General features: G+C 40.1%; 4 protein-coding genes across 6 annotated transcripts in view; 2 read left to right on the top strand and 2 right to left on the bottom strand.

Annotated features, from left to right (window-relative positions):
- LOC109852217 (unc-112-related protein) overlaps nt 1–5,653 on the top strand; it is a 31,688-nt gene extending 26,035 nt beyond the window's left edge. The window contains exons 2-8 of the mRNA XM_020423170.1: nt 387–620; nt 2,085–2,353; nt 2,615–3,034; nt 3,424–3,852; nt 3,946–4,158; nt 4,249–4,485; nt 4,594–5,653. Of these exons, the coding sequence (XP_020278759.1) occupies nt 387–620; nt 2,085–2,353; nt 2,615–3,034; nt 3,424–3,852; nt 3,946–4,158; nt 4,249–4,485; nt 4,594–4,794 (2,003 nt within the window). The 3' untranslated portion in view covers nt 4,795–5,653. The remainder of the gene's footprint in view (nt 1–386; nt 621–2,084; nt 2,354–2,614; nt 3,035–3,423; nt 3,853–3,945; nt 4,159–4,248; nt 4,486–4,593) is intronic.
- LOC109852218 (testis-specific serine/threonine-protein kinase 3-like) lies at nt 4,883–8,688 on the bottom strand. 2 transcript variants are annotated; one of them, XM_020423172.1, is made up of 4 exons: nt 8,085–8,688; nt 7,753–7,926; nt 7,018–7,683; nt 4,883–6,786 (listed from the first exon to the last, which is right to left on the bottom strand). In XM_020423172.1, exons 1-4 carry the CDS (start codon nt 8,166–8,168, stop codon nt 6,613–6,615), a joined length of 1,098 nt encoding a protein of 365 aa, XP_020278761.1. In that variant the 5' UTR covers nt 8,169–8,688; the 3' UTR covers nt 4,883–6,612. The 2 variants fall into 2 exon arrangements, with proteins under 2 accessions (XP_020278761.1, XP_020278760.1); XM_020423171.1 differs by having other exon boundaries at nt 7,018–7,926.
- Nucleotides 8,689–8,809: 121 nt separating this feature from the next.
- On the bottom strand, nt 8,810–15,808 carry LOC109852273 (bifunctional glutamate/proline--tRNA ligase). The gene is made up of 10 exons (XM_020423290.1): nt 15,535–15,808; nt 14,695–14,877; nt 14,115–14,581; nt 13,669–14,020; nt 13,404–13,575; nt 10,476–13,317; nt 9,987–10,385; nt 9,493–9,878; nt 9,264–9,407; nt 8,810–9,111 (listed from the first exon to the last, which is right to left on the bottom strand). Exons 1-10 carry the CDS (start codon nt 15,575–15,577, stop codon nt 8,949–8,951), a joined length of 5,151 nt encoding a protein of 1,716 aa, XP_020278879.1. The 5' UTR covers nt 15,578–15,808; the 3' UTR covers nt 8,810–8,948.
- A 301-nt stretch (nt 15,809–16,109) lies between these two features.
- Nucleotides 16,110–16,594, top strand: part of LOC109852201 (serine/threonine-protein kinase D3) — a 6,113-nt gene continuing 5,628 nt past the window's right edge. The window contains exon 1 of one of the 2 annotated variants that reach the window (XM_020423139.1): nt 16,110–16,345. The gene's annotated coding sequence lies outside the window, so the exon portion shown is untranslated. Of the gene's footprint in view, nt 16,571–16,594 lie in introns of both variants that reach the window. The other variant, XM_020423136.1, reaches the window with a different exon arrangement.

Genomic DNA, 16,594 nt, shown 5'->3' with positions numbered 1-16,594 from the left:
TAAGTAATCCGCGCAGACGTCGTGTGTACCTATTATACGTGTCTCTTATACGTTCGTAACTTACTTAAAGATACTCCTTTAACACGCGAATCAATAAGAATCGAATATCAAATCACAACTGAAAATTTCTACATTCTATCTATTTACTTTCCTCTAAATGTGTGCGAAGTTTTGTCAAAATCAAAAAAATTTTCGAGATTTCCTTTGTTAGATATGTAATAAATCCCGTCGCTCACAAATAGGTGACGAGAAAGACCCGTTACTCAGGTGGATGGACTTTCAACGTGTTAAATGCTTCACGTTTCTCGCGTCTTATGCCTCGGACTTAATCCTCGCGCTTCTCTTTTCTTCGCGCTCTAAGATGTTTTCCTTTCTTCTTCGCACAGATATCGCCATGGACTGGTCGGATCACGCGCTTTGGTGGCCCGAGCGAAATCACTGGTTGACCAGGACGCGCAGCACCCTGGACCAGTACGGCGTCGCGGCGGACGCGCTTCTACATTTCACACCGATGCACAAGACCCTGAGGGTACAACTGCCGGACATGCGCTGCCTCGACTGCCGTGTAGATTTTTCCGTCAAGACGTTCAACGCGATCATCAATTTGTGCAAAGAACTCGGTGAGTGTCGCGAACCCATTGACACCGTTTAAGGCGCGCGATGTAAAAGAGAAAGATAGACGATGATGAGCGCGACCAACTCGGACAGCGGTTCTGCTCGCAACGACTCCGTCGTTTGCAAGTTAGAATCGCACAGTCTTTTATTCAATTAATCTGTTTTTTTTTCCGTGTAGATTTTAATTAGATGGAACTTTATTTCGCGCTTGGTTTTTTGTACGACGTACTTCTGAAATTAAAAAATTACGGTGTATCCACACGTTGACGTTTTTTGGCTGATAGTAAAATAAAATCGAAAACAAACACGTTGAAGGACTTCGTGTGCGCTTCGAATTAGCATTGTGTAATTTGAGTTTCGCAACAGCGAAACTGGCTGCCTTCTACGATTAATTTAAATGACTGTTGCTATCTCGTGTCAACTGAGACGCACCGTAGAGCGGAGTATCTTCAAGATAAGAAAAAGTTTTTGAAAATGTCTTTTTTTTTTTTTACTGAGTATAGTTTCTTTATACTGTGTATTTTTTTTTTAATTAAAAAAGTAGATACTATAATAAGCGTAAAATTGTGTACGTGACAAACGGAGAGTTTTGTTGCATCGAGCAACGAGATTAAAGTTACAAAGCGTTGTGCGTCGGTAATATTCTCTGTGCGCATAGTAATAAACTACTACTACAAATGATGAATTTTTTACCGTCACGCGAAGGTCGCGCCAGTCGTCGCAGCTGTCATTTAGCCCCGCCGACAAACCTGAGGCTTTTTAATCAAGGAAGTGGGTTAACGCGATAATTCCGTCCAAAGGATAAAACCTGACTTTCGAATAGACAGGAAACAGCAGAAAAGAGATACCGGCCTTATCGTTTTACAACTTGAGAAGTAATTTAAAATCACGTCGCACACAAACGCTATCTACTCCGAGTCTCGCGACGAGTTCAAATTTTATGAAATCGTCTGCAGTTCGTGTGTATCGAACGTTCGAAATAAATTATTACAAAAATTATACGTAAATCTCTAAAGATTTCTTCGGAATTTTGAAACTAACAAACATTTAAGAAATGACGTTTTGAATATTAATTTAAAAAAAAAATAAAATTGCACGCGCTAAGTAGAACAAATTGATGTCAAATAAAGATGAGTTTTTTTTACGCGAGCTGTTGTGCAAGCTTCGAATCATCTGCCTTGTCGGTTATGCTACTTCTGCCGGAATGGCGATTTTATTACTAAATGGACATTGGTGATGTGAGATCAGTGTGTCATGTTCGCAAATAGACACTAATAGACAACGTTGCGCGATTGCACGCGATCTTTGCTCGTCAATTACTTCGTTCTCTTGCAAGCAAACACGTTTGCAAAAATGAATGTCGCTGTTACATCAAATCGATGTGCGAATTGCGCGGCCTGTCAAAATTTGGGCGATGGGAAACAATAATTTTCTAACAAGTTTGTTTTGCCACGAATGTCTTATCGCAGGTATCAGACATCCGGAAGAGCTCTCGTTCTGCAAACCTCTCGAACCGAATCATCTGAAGTACAATTTGAAGGATCTACCGTCCAAGAAGAAGATCGAGAATCAAAAGAACGGCCACTTGAATGTGCCAGCCGACACGAATACCTTCATCCCGGCCAGTCAGAGTCCCAGAGGATCAACGGGGAGCTTAGATCAATCGAATCCATTCATGTGCGCCCCGGTCACGCCCAATACTAGAAATCACAGCACGCCGATCAGCTCTCCCGTCACTGTAAGCTACGTGTGTGAGATCTAGGATGAAAATAAACTCCACGAGCGTTTTGTTGTCGGCGATGTTGAACGGCGGGAAACGATTTATTTTATTTTTGTTATCCGTTTCGGGCGCGCGCGTGTGTTTTATAAGAAAAAATATTTAATAAAACCGACGTGCAATTTTTCTTGAAAAAATATCTAAATATATTGTTTTCGAGATATATTTCTATTTTTTTTACGTTGAAATACATGTTACGAATTCGCACTTGCGAATTTCCAGCATACCAGCACGTGGAAGAGAAACAACAACTCTCCTGGCTTCGGTAGCACCGGCTCGTTCAACGCCAACAACAGCACCATGAGTCTCGAGGCGTTAAACGGCGGACTGTCGGACTCGTTGGCGCAAAGTCCGATGTCGATCTCGCCGGAACTGCGAACAAAGCTGATCAGGCCGAAGAGTCTGATCGAACGGGCGAGGATGAACGTCGCTTGGTTGGATTCCTCGTTGTCGATCATGGAACAGGGCATTCGCGAGTTCGACACGCTCAGGCTAAAGTTCAAATTCTATTCCTTCTACGATCTGAATCCGAAGACCGACGCGGTCCGAATAAACATGATCTACGAACAGGCCAAGTGGCAACTGCTCGCGGAGGAGATCGACTGCACCGAGGAAGAGATGCTGATGTTCGCGGCGCTTCAGGTATTTGAAATTTGTTTTTGTATGTCGTGGACACAAATTCGACAAGCTTTTTGAAAGCTAACTAATAGCTCAGTTGATCATCTGCGATTCTTGATAATTCTATTTATGGTCACATTCACCGATTTTCTTCACGTTTACGTTCCTTCGAGAAGAGAATCCCACGCGACACATAACGCATGCAAATAACCACGTCCTTAAGTCGTAATGCACGTCACACACGATAACATGTCCAAGAAAAGATACGGTCATCTCACCTCGACCCACAAAATCTCTGCCTCGCACATCTTTGCATACTCACTCGCCCCGTTCTTGCGACGTATGTTGAGACGAAAAACAACAAAACAGATCTCTGCAGTCAATGTCACCTACGCTTCTCTGATTTGTCGCAGGTACAAGTGAATCTTCAGGCGAGCGTGCCGCAGCCCACGTACGACAGCAACGGTGCGACCTCGCCCGTCGAGGACGACATCGACGCGGCCTTGACGGATCTGCAGGTGACTCTGGAAGGTGCCAACGTCAGCAACGGTCCTAGCGACATCACGCAAGTGCCCGAGCTTTGCGACGAATTGCGTTTCTTCAAGCCGAAGCGTTTCACGCTGAAGGCGTTCAAACGTTATTGGTTCACGTGCCGTGATCTTCAACTCAGGCTGTATAAGAGCAGAGAGGAGGCGGGCGGTTCGGAGTCGCCGGTTTACGTAATTAATTTGCGTGGTTGCGAGGTCACACCGGACGTGCACTTGTCGCAAGGTCGCTATGGAATTAGATTAGAAGTACCCAGCGCCGAAGGCATGACCGAGATGTGGATCAGATGCGACAACGTAAGCGAATTAAGACTCAGTGTTCACATAGCGACGAGTGTTATTATCAGATTTCACGAATATATAAAACTATTATTCTCTGTTACGCTTCAGGAGCAACAATACGCAAAGTGGATGGCCGCGTGCAGATTAGCGGCTAAAGGTCGTACTCTCGCCGACGCGTCTTACGAAAGCGAAGTAAACAGTATCATAGCTTTTCTGCAGCTGCAGAGGCCCGCGCCCGCACCGGCTATCAATCCGAACGCTTTAGACATCATACCGGAAGACTACGTCGCGCCTAGATTTGCGAAGAAGTTCAAAGGAAAAGTAAGTAAACTGCTCGTTTGCAATTAAAAAGAAAAAAAAAATCTGCGTGATCAATCGAATCAAGTAAATTACTTTATTTTTTTCGTAAAGTTGGTTCAGAGGATTTTGGAGGCGCACGCAAACGTCAAAGACCTGTCTCTCATCGAAGCGAAGCTGAATTACATCAAGGCCTGGCAATCCCTACCTGAATACGGCATTTCGCTTTTTATCGTGCGATTCACCGGTAAAAACAAGGACGAGCTGCTAGGCATCGCCAACAACAGACTGATGCGAATGGAACTTCACAGTGGCGATCACCTGAAGACTTGGAGGTACAATACTATGAAGGTACGTGTGCTCTCTCTCTCTCTATCTCTCTCTCTGTGTGTATTTTCATTTCAAATGTTTAGCGAAAAATGTTTTAAAAAAAAATAACCGTTCTTTTTTTTTATACAGGCGTGGAATGTTAACTGGGAGGTGAAGCACATGATGGTGCAATTCGAAGAAGAGAATATAATTTTCGAGTGTCAATCGGCCGACTGCAAGGTCGTTCATGAATTTATAGGGGGTTACATTTTCTTGTCGATGCGTTCGAAAGAGGCGAATCAAACGCTGAACGAAGAAATGTTTCACAAATTGACCGGTGGATGGGTCTAACCCAATGAATAGTGTATGAAACCGCGAAATGGGTTTTGTATCGTTCTCCGAAAAAGTACTACGATATATGTATATGTAATGTGTTCTGCCAGTTTTTTTTTTTTTTATACGCGTTCGATGTGTGTGGACTTACTGCATGCTGGCTCTGGCGCTTGTAAAAATATTTAAATCTGGTCGTAGTGTCGTCTCATTTGTTTTTTAACGCTACTATATACGCTGTAAATAGAACAATGCGTCCCTTTCACAGGTGAGCGGAACAGTTTTAGCGATATTTTATCTTTATTCAACAGAAAACCACTTCGAAGATATATTTATGATCGTGCAATCGAATTATCTTATTTATAGAAAAATCCATATAACACAGAGGTCCAGTGGATATCCAGCAAATATTCCATACATTTCGAATAGATATCTAGGAATAATTTTGAGATACACGGACGTGCTATATGGATGTAAGTTTCGGTAACCGTCTCGAAGTCTACTTTTCCGTAAGGAAAAAAAGATCAAGCTTTCTATATACTTACAATTGTTTTATAGACACGTGTAAAGTGTATTTTACGATGATAAATTGTAGATAAACGTCTCTAATTCTCTATTCTAAATTTTATATAACAAAGGGGTTTTTTTACCCTTCATTTCTTCTGTTCTTATTTCTCAATGACGCGTATAAAATCATCTAGGATAGAAAAATAAATCGCGCGAATTTTCTAACGTGATTGTGTTGTCGCTGTTACATGTTACAAGAATGCGAATTCGATCGGAAGAGTAACACAATTATAAATAGAGTAATTTAATTAAGAATAGAGGATAGTTTAGAATAGAGACACACACATCCACACACACACACACACACACAAAAGAAGTGCAACAATGAGATTTCCGATTTTTGTGTGAGAGAATCAGTGGGCAATGTTGCGAATTGGGCATGAACTTGTAAGACCAAATACGTCAAACACGCACTAAACTCTGCAAAGCAGAGTTAGATTGCAAAATCTTAATTCGGTTATTTTCTCTTTATGTTGCGTATAATTTTTAAATAACAAACGATTATATAATTCCCCTCATAATGTGTGTGCTAAGTATCGTTTTCAGTGTCACAAGGTGCTATGTTAAACGAGCTCGACCTAACAATGTAAGAGATATCGAATCGTGTAAATTATTTGTTATATTTTAAAACAAAAACAAAACTTGTAAACATTAGATATATAAAAAAAAAAGATAAATATATATCATATATCGTTAAACGTACTATTACATCTCTAGCAGGAATATCGCATTATGTATGTAAGTATAACCAAAAAAAAGAGTATAGTTTTGTACATTAATAGAAAATAACTATATATATATATATACACATATTAAACTTATACATTAATACAGTTGGCAGATTTTTCTATTTCTCTTTTTTAAGCTTGCGACGAAGAACTGAACAATATGCGTACAACAGTTGGATATACAGCACTGTGCAATTGTAAAGAATGTAGAAAAAAAAAAAGAAGTAAATGAAAAATTTGTTGAAAATTATTAAAAATGTTATTAACTAAATAATCAACTTTCTCTCAAATTATAATTTCTGTCAAAATCATAACGTATTTATTAAATAACAATATTTGTTACCAACATTTGTGTAAGTTTGCATTGTGATTGTAATAAAAAGGTTATACAAAAAAACATTACTAGTAAAAACAAATATATAAAAATATTTTCGAAAAAATGCTCATCTTCGATTATTATTTTTGATTCTGCATTTTTCTGTATTTCCAATTGTACATCTTCGACGCGTCGAACACAAGGGTTCCTTCACAAATTATCGTTTCTTCATCCGACGTTGACAAGTAATTGCGGATCTTTTCCCGAAGTGGTGGTTACCGTTTTCGCGGACGTTGGATTCTGATTTTCCGAATTTCTCAACGCCGGAAGCGCTCTCGCTATGACAGGTATGTTTCCGGTTCCGGTTGCATCCGATCCGCCCATGTTACTACCTCCGCACATCTAATACACGAGCAAATCACTGTTAACACTTCTTGGAAATAATTCTTTTTCGCGAGATGCATCAATCTTTTCGTCGCTGCACCGTATTGATTGTAACGTCAGGATTCAAGAGTAATTTACGAATATATTTTACAGCAAAAAAAAAAAAAAAAAAAAAAAATAAAATCCGACGTTACATCCAATGTGGTATCGCAGAAGATCTTAAACAAATATTAATGTTTCTGTCGTAACCGGGGTGTGACTCGGCGGCGCCGAATGGACGAGTCTTCCGACGAGAGAGCTCGTTTTCTCTTTCCTCGTTCTCACCCACTCGTGACCCAGCACTCTCTCGAGGGTCAACCTGAGCGTGATGTCGGGCTCGAGAATTTGACGGACGATGTTCTTCGCCAGCGTGGACACCGTATCTCGGACGCGCGATCTGAACACCCAATTGCGCGACATCTGATCCTTGAGAAGCTTTCGTAGATTCGCGTCGTCGAACGGCATTGTCGCGTTGAGCATGATGAAGAGAATAATGCCGAGCGACCACACGTCCGCTAACTTCGGATTGTACGGGGTCCCGGCGACAACTTCCGGCGCGGCATAGGCCGCCGAACCGCAGTACGTCTGACTGAGGACCCGTCTGCCCTCGTGATCAATGCAGAACCTAGCAAAACCGAAGTCCGCCAGTTTCACATTGAACTTCCGCGAGAGTAGTATGTTCTCGCACTTGAGATCCCGATGCGCGATGTTCTTATTGTGAAGGTAGTGCAGACCGGACGCCATTTGACGAAACCACAATCGCGACTGTTGTTCCGGCACGACGCCGTTGTTCTTCACGAAATCGAGCAGATCGCCGTTGTCGGCGTAGCGCATGAAGATGAAGACGCGCGGGCCGCGTTGCAGAATACTATGTACCTGCGCCCAATACAGGATACCGGATATATATAACACAACGAGCGAAGATGGACTTCCTGTATCTCTTACTTGAATGATGTGCGGATTTTCTATCTTCGTTAATATCTCGAGCTCGCGGGGAAAGAACTTGTCCAAGAAGTCATCCGGCGCTTTTTCCTTGTCAAAGATCTTACAGGCCAAGCGCATCTTCTTGGAACTCGGCCCATCGATGTACTCGGCCAGATGGACGGTTGCGTAAGAGCCCTGAGAAAGCGTCGTTATAATTTCGCGCAAAATTACGTGCGGAATGTTTAGACGCGTGGCGAAGCGATCGTGAGAGACGATCGAGTCAGAGAAGACACGGCGGAAAACAAGTGTAAGAATGAAGGATTAAAGGAAATGGGAAGAGATGAACACACAACCTGTCCGATCTTCTTGCCGATCAGATAGCCCCGTTGCTCAAGAGCGTTCACCTCCGAGTTTCGGGGACTGAGTCGCGTGGCCATGCCAGTAATTCTTCATAGATTCCTCATCACTGACCTCCTCCTCCCGAGGACGGACAGTGCAAGCGCCAGGAGATTTTACGTATAGTAATCACGGAGAATTTCTCTATCTTGCTCGTTTTTTTTTTTCGCGCGTTATTCCTTGTAACTGATGACAGCAAGTTGACGCGATTTCCGCCTCAGAGCGGCACCGAACGCCCGAACAAAATGATACTTCGTTGCTACATCGATGCTTACAACGACAAAGCGAATCCTTTCGGTCATTTGATATACGGCTGCGAGCACTAGAATTTTGGACAAGCCCAGGACCAGCTTGTGTCAAAGTGTACGACGGAAGAGAGGTGAGGGCTCGCGTCTCATTCGAGTGCAGCCATTATACTTGAAATTGAAGAACAATCGGCGCGCGAACACGCGCGAGATCGATCTCGAATCGCTTCTCGTTGTTGCGAAGTTAACTGATTTTCGAGCGATACAAAGCAGGTAAGCGCATAAAACATGTGCATATGTATATTGGAATGTTAAAAAAAAAAAAAAAAAACTTAAAATTATAAATGCATGTATATTGTATATTTTAAGATTTAAGAATTTATATATTATATAAAATACAATTTTCTTTAAATAAATTTTTCTTTAATAAATTTTCTTTATGAAATAAATTAAATGGAGAAGATCGAGTTAAAACTGTGATTCAACTGTGTGGTTAGACATTTTGTTTACATTTCAATCTGCTTAGAAATAACATAAATTATACACGAAAAAAATTCGTTTTTCAATTAATTGCAATCAGTAACAGCGTCCGAAAAGCGTGTAAGATTTCGCTTTGTTTTTGCAATTATGATGAACACAACCTAGTTTCTCAATTTCTTTTTGGGGTTTTGGCTGATCAAACGGTATACAAAGACTCTTGGCACCCATTGATAACGCTCCAGGCTCGTCGCTGACATCTCTGTAGTCATTCAGAAGTTAAAATTAATTAAAAATTACTTAAATTCAGTAACAAAAACTCATCGGCTATTTGAAAGTATCTGATTATTTGTGTTGTAAGAAACATGGTCTTTCATGGAAAAAAAAAAAAATAAAATAAATAATAAGTTGTACCTTGCGCTATCAGCTTTAATGTTATCCTCGCATGTTGGTTCTCCGCAGAAAGGTGAGAGCAATAAATTTTTCTTTTCGAGTTCGGAGCAGAAATTAGACCACTCATCTACTTGCGTGACATGACTGTTGAGATCATCTTTTGCTCTACGAGAAAACAAAATTACACGTAAAATTATTAACCAAATATCAATAAATAATGACATTTAAAATTATTACAAGCAATACTTACCGATTGAACAGATAAGATTGTATCTCGTTCAATAATTTATCTAATTTCTCAATCACTTCGTTACGTTTAACAACTATTCTTCCCGAGTCGTATCTGCGTACGAACGTTACTTCATTTCTTTCTAGATCCTTGGGACCTAATTCGATTCTCACTGGCACGCCTTTTAGTTCCCAGTGATTGAACTTCCATCCAGGCGTGCGATTGTTCCTAAAATCAGCCTTTATTCTAAACTTACTTTTCAATTCGTTAAACAGAGTATCACACTCTTTTAGAAGCGCGGCTTTTTTATCTTCCGACATGCTTGCGGTGATACCACAGGGAACGACAACGGCTTGTACACCAGCTACTCTTGGTGGCAGCACCAAACCTTTGTCGTCTCCATGTACCTGTAGATACATTAAAGGATACGTGTCAGCGCATTACAGCAAATGTAGCTTATGCGAATCCGATAAATGTCAACGTTCATATCACAACGATTTTATTTTCGTACTAACCATTATCATGACTCCGATTGTTCGCGTAGTTAAGCCCCACGAATTTTGATAGACAAACGTCTTTTCTCCCTCAACAGCACCTTCCACCTGAATGTTACACATCTTGGAAAACTTTTGTCCCAAATGATGACTCGTTGCGCCCTGTATGGCGCGACCGCTGGTCGAAATATACGCCTCGACGGTAGTAGTGTAATCGCCACCCGCGAATTTCTCTTTTGTAGTTTTACGGCCTTTAATCACAGGCACCGCCAGCAAATCCTCATAGACTTTGGCGTACATATCTAATATGATCAATACCTCCTCCTCCGCTTCCTTCTTGGTAGCAAACGCGGTATGGCCCTCTTGCCACAAAAATTCTCTGGTACGTAAGAAAGGCTTCGGGTCTTTAAACTCCCATCTCTGTGGAAACGAAAACAAAAAACATCAGAGAATGCGAATTAATCGTCGTTGGAGCAAGAAGTTCTAAGTATTGAGCAATAAATAAGTTACCACAACGTTATTCCACTGATTGAGCTTCAGCGGCAACTCAGTGTCCGATCTTAACCATTTAGCGTACGCTGGATACATAACAGTTTCCGAAGTGGGTCGTATAGCTATAGGCTCCGCTAGATCCGAATCGCCGCATCTCGTCACCCACGCGACTTCCGGCGCGAAGTCTGATATGTGCTCCTTCTCTTTCTCTAACGCGGCACGAGTGACGAACATCGGAAAATAACATTCTTCAACACCAAGTGCCGTTATTGTTTCGTTGATGTAATCTTTAATTATTTTCCATATACTGCATGTCCACGGACGAAGAACGTAACAACCTGACACATCGTAATATTCAATCATTCCGCTTTTTGTAATAACTTGGGAGTACCATTCAAAAAAATTCTCCTCTTTTTTTGCCTCCAATCCCAATCGGGTGCCTGTCTTATTTGCATCCGTTGCATTTTTACTTGTATCTGTTGTTTGTTTATTTGTATCCGTTGAGTTTTTACATTCGCTCTTTGGACGCGAGGTGCAGGAATTCGCGGCTTTCTTGCCGCTCGTCTCATTTGTAACTGCAGCTTGAGGTTTCCACTCTTGCCCAGTCAAAGTTTTGTAATTCTTTTTCAACTCCAAGAGAATGTTTACTTCCGCGTCGATAATACTTTTGTCTGCCTTCGAGCTCTTCAAGTTTCGCACTTTATCGCCTTGATTCTTAATTTCTTTCGAAATCTCTTCCGCTTTGGAAGTGTTTTTGTCACTTGTTTCATTTGCATTGACTGCAGTTTGAGGACTCCACTCCTGTCCACTCACAGTTTTGTAATCTTTCTTCAATTGTAAAAGAACTTGCACCTCTTTATCAATAATACTTTTGTCTGCCTTTGAACTCTTCAAGTTTCGCACTTTATCGCCTTGATTCTTAATTTCTTTCGAAATCTCCTCCGCTTTGGAAGTGTTTTTGTCATTTGTTCCATTTGCATTGACTGCAGTTTGAGGAGTCCATTCTTGTCCACTCACGGTTTTGTAATCTTTTTTCAATTGTAAAAGAACTTGCACTTCTTTATCAATAATGCTCTTCTCTGCCTTTGAACTCTTCAAGTTTCGCACTTTATCGCCTTGATTCTTAATTTCTTTCGAAATCTCCTCCGCTTTGGAAGTGTTTTTGTCACTTGTTCCATTTGTATTGACTGCAGTTTGAGGACTCCACTCCTGTCCACTNACANTTTTGTAATCTTTCTTNAATTGTAAAAGAACTTGCACCTCTTTATCAATAATNCTNTTNTCTGCCTTCGAACTCTTNANNTTTCGCACTTTATCGCCTTGATTCTTAATTTCTTTCGAAATCTCCTCNGCTTTGGAAGTGNTTTTGTCACTTGTTCCATTTGTATTGACTGCAGTTTGAGGACTCCACTCCTGTCCACTTACATTTTTGTAATCTTTCTTTAATTGTAAAAGAACTTGCACCTCTTTATCAATAATGCTCTTCTCTGCCTTCGAACTCTTTAGATTTCGCACTTTATCGCCTTGATTCTTAATCTCTTTCGAAATTTCTTCTGCTTTGGAAGTATTTTTGTTAACCGCTTCGCTTGTGTTGACCGCAGCTTGTGGCTTCCACTCTTGTCCAGTCACAGTTTTGTAATTTTTCTTCAACTCTAGAAGAATTTTCACTTGTTCATCAATTTGAGCTTTGTCTGCCTTCACACTTTTTAGATCTCGCACTTTATCACCTTGCTTCTTAATTTCCTTCGAAATTTCCTCCGCTTTATTTGCATTCACTTTTGTATCAGCTGTATTAATCTTCTGGTCTTCCTGATTATTCGATGCAACAGTTGTAGCATGTCCATCGGGTACATGGAACAATATAACAGGTCGCACGCATGACGAATAAGGACTGACGTCTTCATATGAAACGTCACAAATAAAAAATCCCTTCCTCTGAAGCTGAATTATTTCTCCCTTCTTCACGTCTTTCAACGCCACCTCGCCCAGCAACGGAACTTCTTTTCTCGTGTTCCAGTTAACGAAATCCTTGAAATCGGCGTCTTTGCCCATATTTGCCGTATTTATAATGTGATCGAAATAAACAGCATAGCATTTTATCGGGTTCGTGCTTAGAACTTCTTTGTCTTTGCACGTGTCTTTCGGCTTGGTTAACCATGTGACCTTTACAGTGTTCTTGTAATTTTTGTCTTCCAGATTTAGCTCTGCCTCTACTTTGTTGTTTTGCAGATCTACCGCGGTTATTTTTAAGTTACCCCAATTGATAAAAGTCGCATTCTGTCCAACGACAAAAGATTCGGCATCAGCTCTTTCTATCAACAGAGTATCGGAGCCCACTCGCAATTTTTTAGTGCCTCTGGACGGATCTTTTGGATGTTTCTGTACGTCTATCCATTGTTCAGGCGAAGGGTTTTTTATGACAACGTCTACCAACGTATCACTTTCTAATGCAGTGTATCTAGTTGCAATTGGATCAATAACTTTCTTGTTGAAAGCCCATATCTTATCCCATTCCATAGCGACGACGGTTCTGGAACTTCCCTGTGCGGTAATGAATTGCTTCAAAGCCTGTACTGTTAATCCTCGTCTCAGAATACCTCTCACTGTTGGAAGACGCGGATCGTCCCACCCATCGACTAGACGTTCGTTTACGAACCACGTTAATTTTCTCTTCGATAATACTGTGTTGGCCATATTCAAACGCGAATATTCCCATACATAGGGACGACGCAATTGCAGAGCATCGAGTATCCAATAATACTGAACATCTCTGTCGTGATATTCTGTTGTGCGTAGAGCGTGGGTAACGCCTTCAATGGAATCAACAAGCGGACAGGCAAAATCGTAAGTAGGATACACCCTAGAGAAAAACAAATATAAAACAAAAAACAATAAACAATGAACATCCCAATTAAAATAATAAAATTTTGAGAAATGTGTAAATACTTGAATTTGCTTCCAGTTCGCGGATGGGGCTCGGACTTGCAACGATAAATCGTTGGATCGCGCATACATCCATTGGTTGATTCGTAATCAATCTTCGCTCTGACACAACACTGTTGACCTTTCTCAGTGCCACGTTGCATTTCTTCCCACAAAGCAAGATTTTGTTTAACAGCTGCAATAGTATTGAGTTATATATCATTTAAAAGATAATACAAAAAAGTTAAGTTATGCTGAAACTATGTGTAATTTTTTAGAAATTGCTCACAATTATCTCTGTTTTTAGATTTTAACTTTTGATCACGCTGTTCCTTCATTATATCTGCCGGAGTGTCATCAACATACGCCAATCCTTTTGTTAGTAAAGTGGTACAAAAGTCCTTTAACACGTCGAAATAATTCGAGGTAAATGTAAACTTATCGGGTGTAATTTCCAGTAGTTTTATATCTTCCAGTATAGCGTCTTCAAAATGTGCGTCCTCTTTCGCCGGATTGGTGTCATCAAATCTCATAATGAGCTGTCCTTGATAGATCTCGGCGTAATATTGATTCAAGAGAGCTGCTTTTGCATGACCAATGTGCAGATAGCCACTTGCTTCCGGTGGGAATCTCACGACCACCTACAAAGTAGTGACAACACAAATTTTAGAAAATAAATGTAAATTATGTTATAGATCAAATCAGTTTTACTTATATATACAAATATAACTTTACTTTGCCCATCTCTGCTTCAGGTAATTCAATAAATTTACCCTCCTGTTTCCGCAAGTTTTTATCAATATCAGAATTCTCAGATTTTGATTGTTGTTTCGACCGCAAATTTGCTTGTTTTTCCACTGAATCTTCTTTAGTTTGAACAGATTTCTTTTTCGCATCTTCGTTACATATCTGTATTACATCGTTGAAAACATGTTCCATGTATTTGTACCATCTGGTAACATTAGCATAAGTTTTCCGATCTTCAGCGTTCAAGTATCTTGTTCTTAGCAAAGCACCAAACATATGAATGTCAGCCAATGTCAAACTTTTGTTGACCAAATATGTTTGTGTACGTAATATCTTATCGTTCATGAAAGCCAAAGTATCTTTGTTTACAGATGCAAATGAATAATTGTCTAGCATTATGGCAAATGACAACCACTGATCAACCTCGGTTTTCGTTCGAGGACAGGATGCATCGCCTAATAATATAAAAATATAATATATAAACAATATAAAAGAAAATTGCAAGTTCCACACAATAGTTTAACTTAAAAAGTGTATTTCAAAGAAAAAAAGTACATTTACTACTTGCCATAAAAGTTCTTTTGTTTCATTGTTCTCGCAAAATATCGAGTAATATCGCTAACTCGTTTCGCCACTACTTCTGAATCTTTATACAAGATGACATTGTCTGCTCCTTTCAAATTTTGCTGAGTACATTTAATTTTTATTTTTCCCTCATCAGAGTTAATTAAATTTGCAACTGCTAGAGCCTCTGTAAGACAACAATGATTTAAATGTTTTTGATGTTAATTAAAGTATGTTCAAAATCATGAATGTTAATGTTTTTAACAGTGATGCAAATTGCGCTATCATTGATATCAATTAACTAAAATATTGTGTCATATAAAACAGTTGGAAAAGAATGCGTTGAGAAATATATCGGTATCTTACATCATACAACAATATATCAATATCTTACATCATACAAAAATATATATAGTTACTGTCAGAAAATATTTAAGTAAATACTAGATTATATCATACTTAATGTATTTTTTTTAAATTTATTCAAGCAGATACATTCATTAATTACCAATTGTGCAACAAATTCTTTAATATGTTACAATTGTTTTTATAATAATTCATTTTGTTTCCAACATCTACTGTGTGTGACGGAATCATTTCAAACGCTCAAGATTTATCGAATAAAATCAAATAAACAGAATACAAACGCTGAGACAGCGAAAAATATCAGTTTAAAATAACAAATATAAATACATTTAATTTATGTTTACAAACACAAATATATTCGTCACACATAAAGTCACGTAAGTGTAAACAAAATAAATTCTTTGTTCCGTTTCATCGGGTTCCATATTTGAACCGTTTTGAAAATCGAATCGCAAAAACATCAAAAAATCGATCTTACCAAACGCAAGTTCGGACTTTACGTAAACGATTTGATATTCCATTTTTAATTTCGCTATCGCCTTCGAAGTGATTGTAAAATAAAATTCATACGTTTCCGCATACGAAGGTTAAGACACCTCGACTAAATCGCACCAACCCGCATCCAACTTGCGTGGTGTAGCCACGTGCGCGAGATCCAACTGGCGGAGAGATTTTACAAAATGGAAGTAAGCAGAAGAGAAACGAACCCAATACTTTGCCGGTCAAAGAGAGCACAAATTAGAACCATGATTCAAACAGAGAGAAGAATGAAGACCGAAGCACAGACTTTTTCATAATGCATAACGCATGAGACAGTAAGAAAATCAACCAATCAAAGCTTTCTGGAACAAGAAGTAGGGATGAAAACGAAAAGCTGGATTGGTTGATTTTCTTATGTCTTATGAATTATGCAAAAATCTGTGCTTCGGCCTTTAGAACTGGTCCACGCTCTCTCTCTTTCCGTGACGTCACTTCTCAGATTAAGTTAGGTTGTAGATATCGCGCGTATCTTCGTCGAGAGGGCACTGGCGCGCGCGGCGAGCAAGTTCTTTTTTTCAATAAGCCGGGCTGCGTGAATTTATCCACAGGCTTAGCGGTCTCTTTATCATCTTTTGTCGGTGCGAAGACCGATTTTGCGACCACCGGAGATCGGTTACGTTTGTAATTTTGATGACTGAAAGATGCCGCCTTGGTTGTCGGGAGCGCTGCTGGTCGTGGGCCCCGGAAATGGTGAGCGGATAGCAGCGGCGGATAACTGGCTGGCGCCGCAGGGAGGGTTTCACGTCAAGGTGGGTCGGTCACCTGGAGATAACTGTAAAATGTCATCGGCAAATGTGTGTCAGACATGAACTTGACGCCGCGCGTTCGCTACGACGATGACACCGCTGGCTGACTGGTTTACGATCGTTTTGTCAATTATGCCGGCGCGATTCTAAGAGAAAGGAAGGAAGGAAAGGAGCGATCGCGCGTCCGCACACATCTTGAGCTCAAGTTCGTCCGAAGCGCACGAGGAAGTATGTAAAAAAAAAAAAAAAAAA

Source organism: Pseudomyrmex gracilis, unplaced genomic scaffold (assembly GCF_002006095.1).
Source record: "Pseudomyrmex gracilis isolate BER0280 unplaced genomic scaffold, ASM200609v1 scaffold_26, whole genome shotgun sequence".
Classification (NCBI taxonomy): Eukaryota; Metazoa; Arthropoda; class Insecta; order Hymenoptera; family Formicidae; genus Pseudomyrmex; species Pseudomyrmex gracilis.
This window is presented reverse-complemented; position numbering and strand designations above follow the sequence as displayed.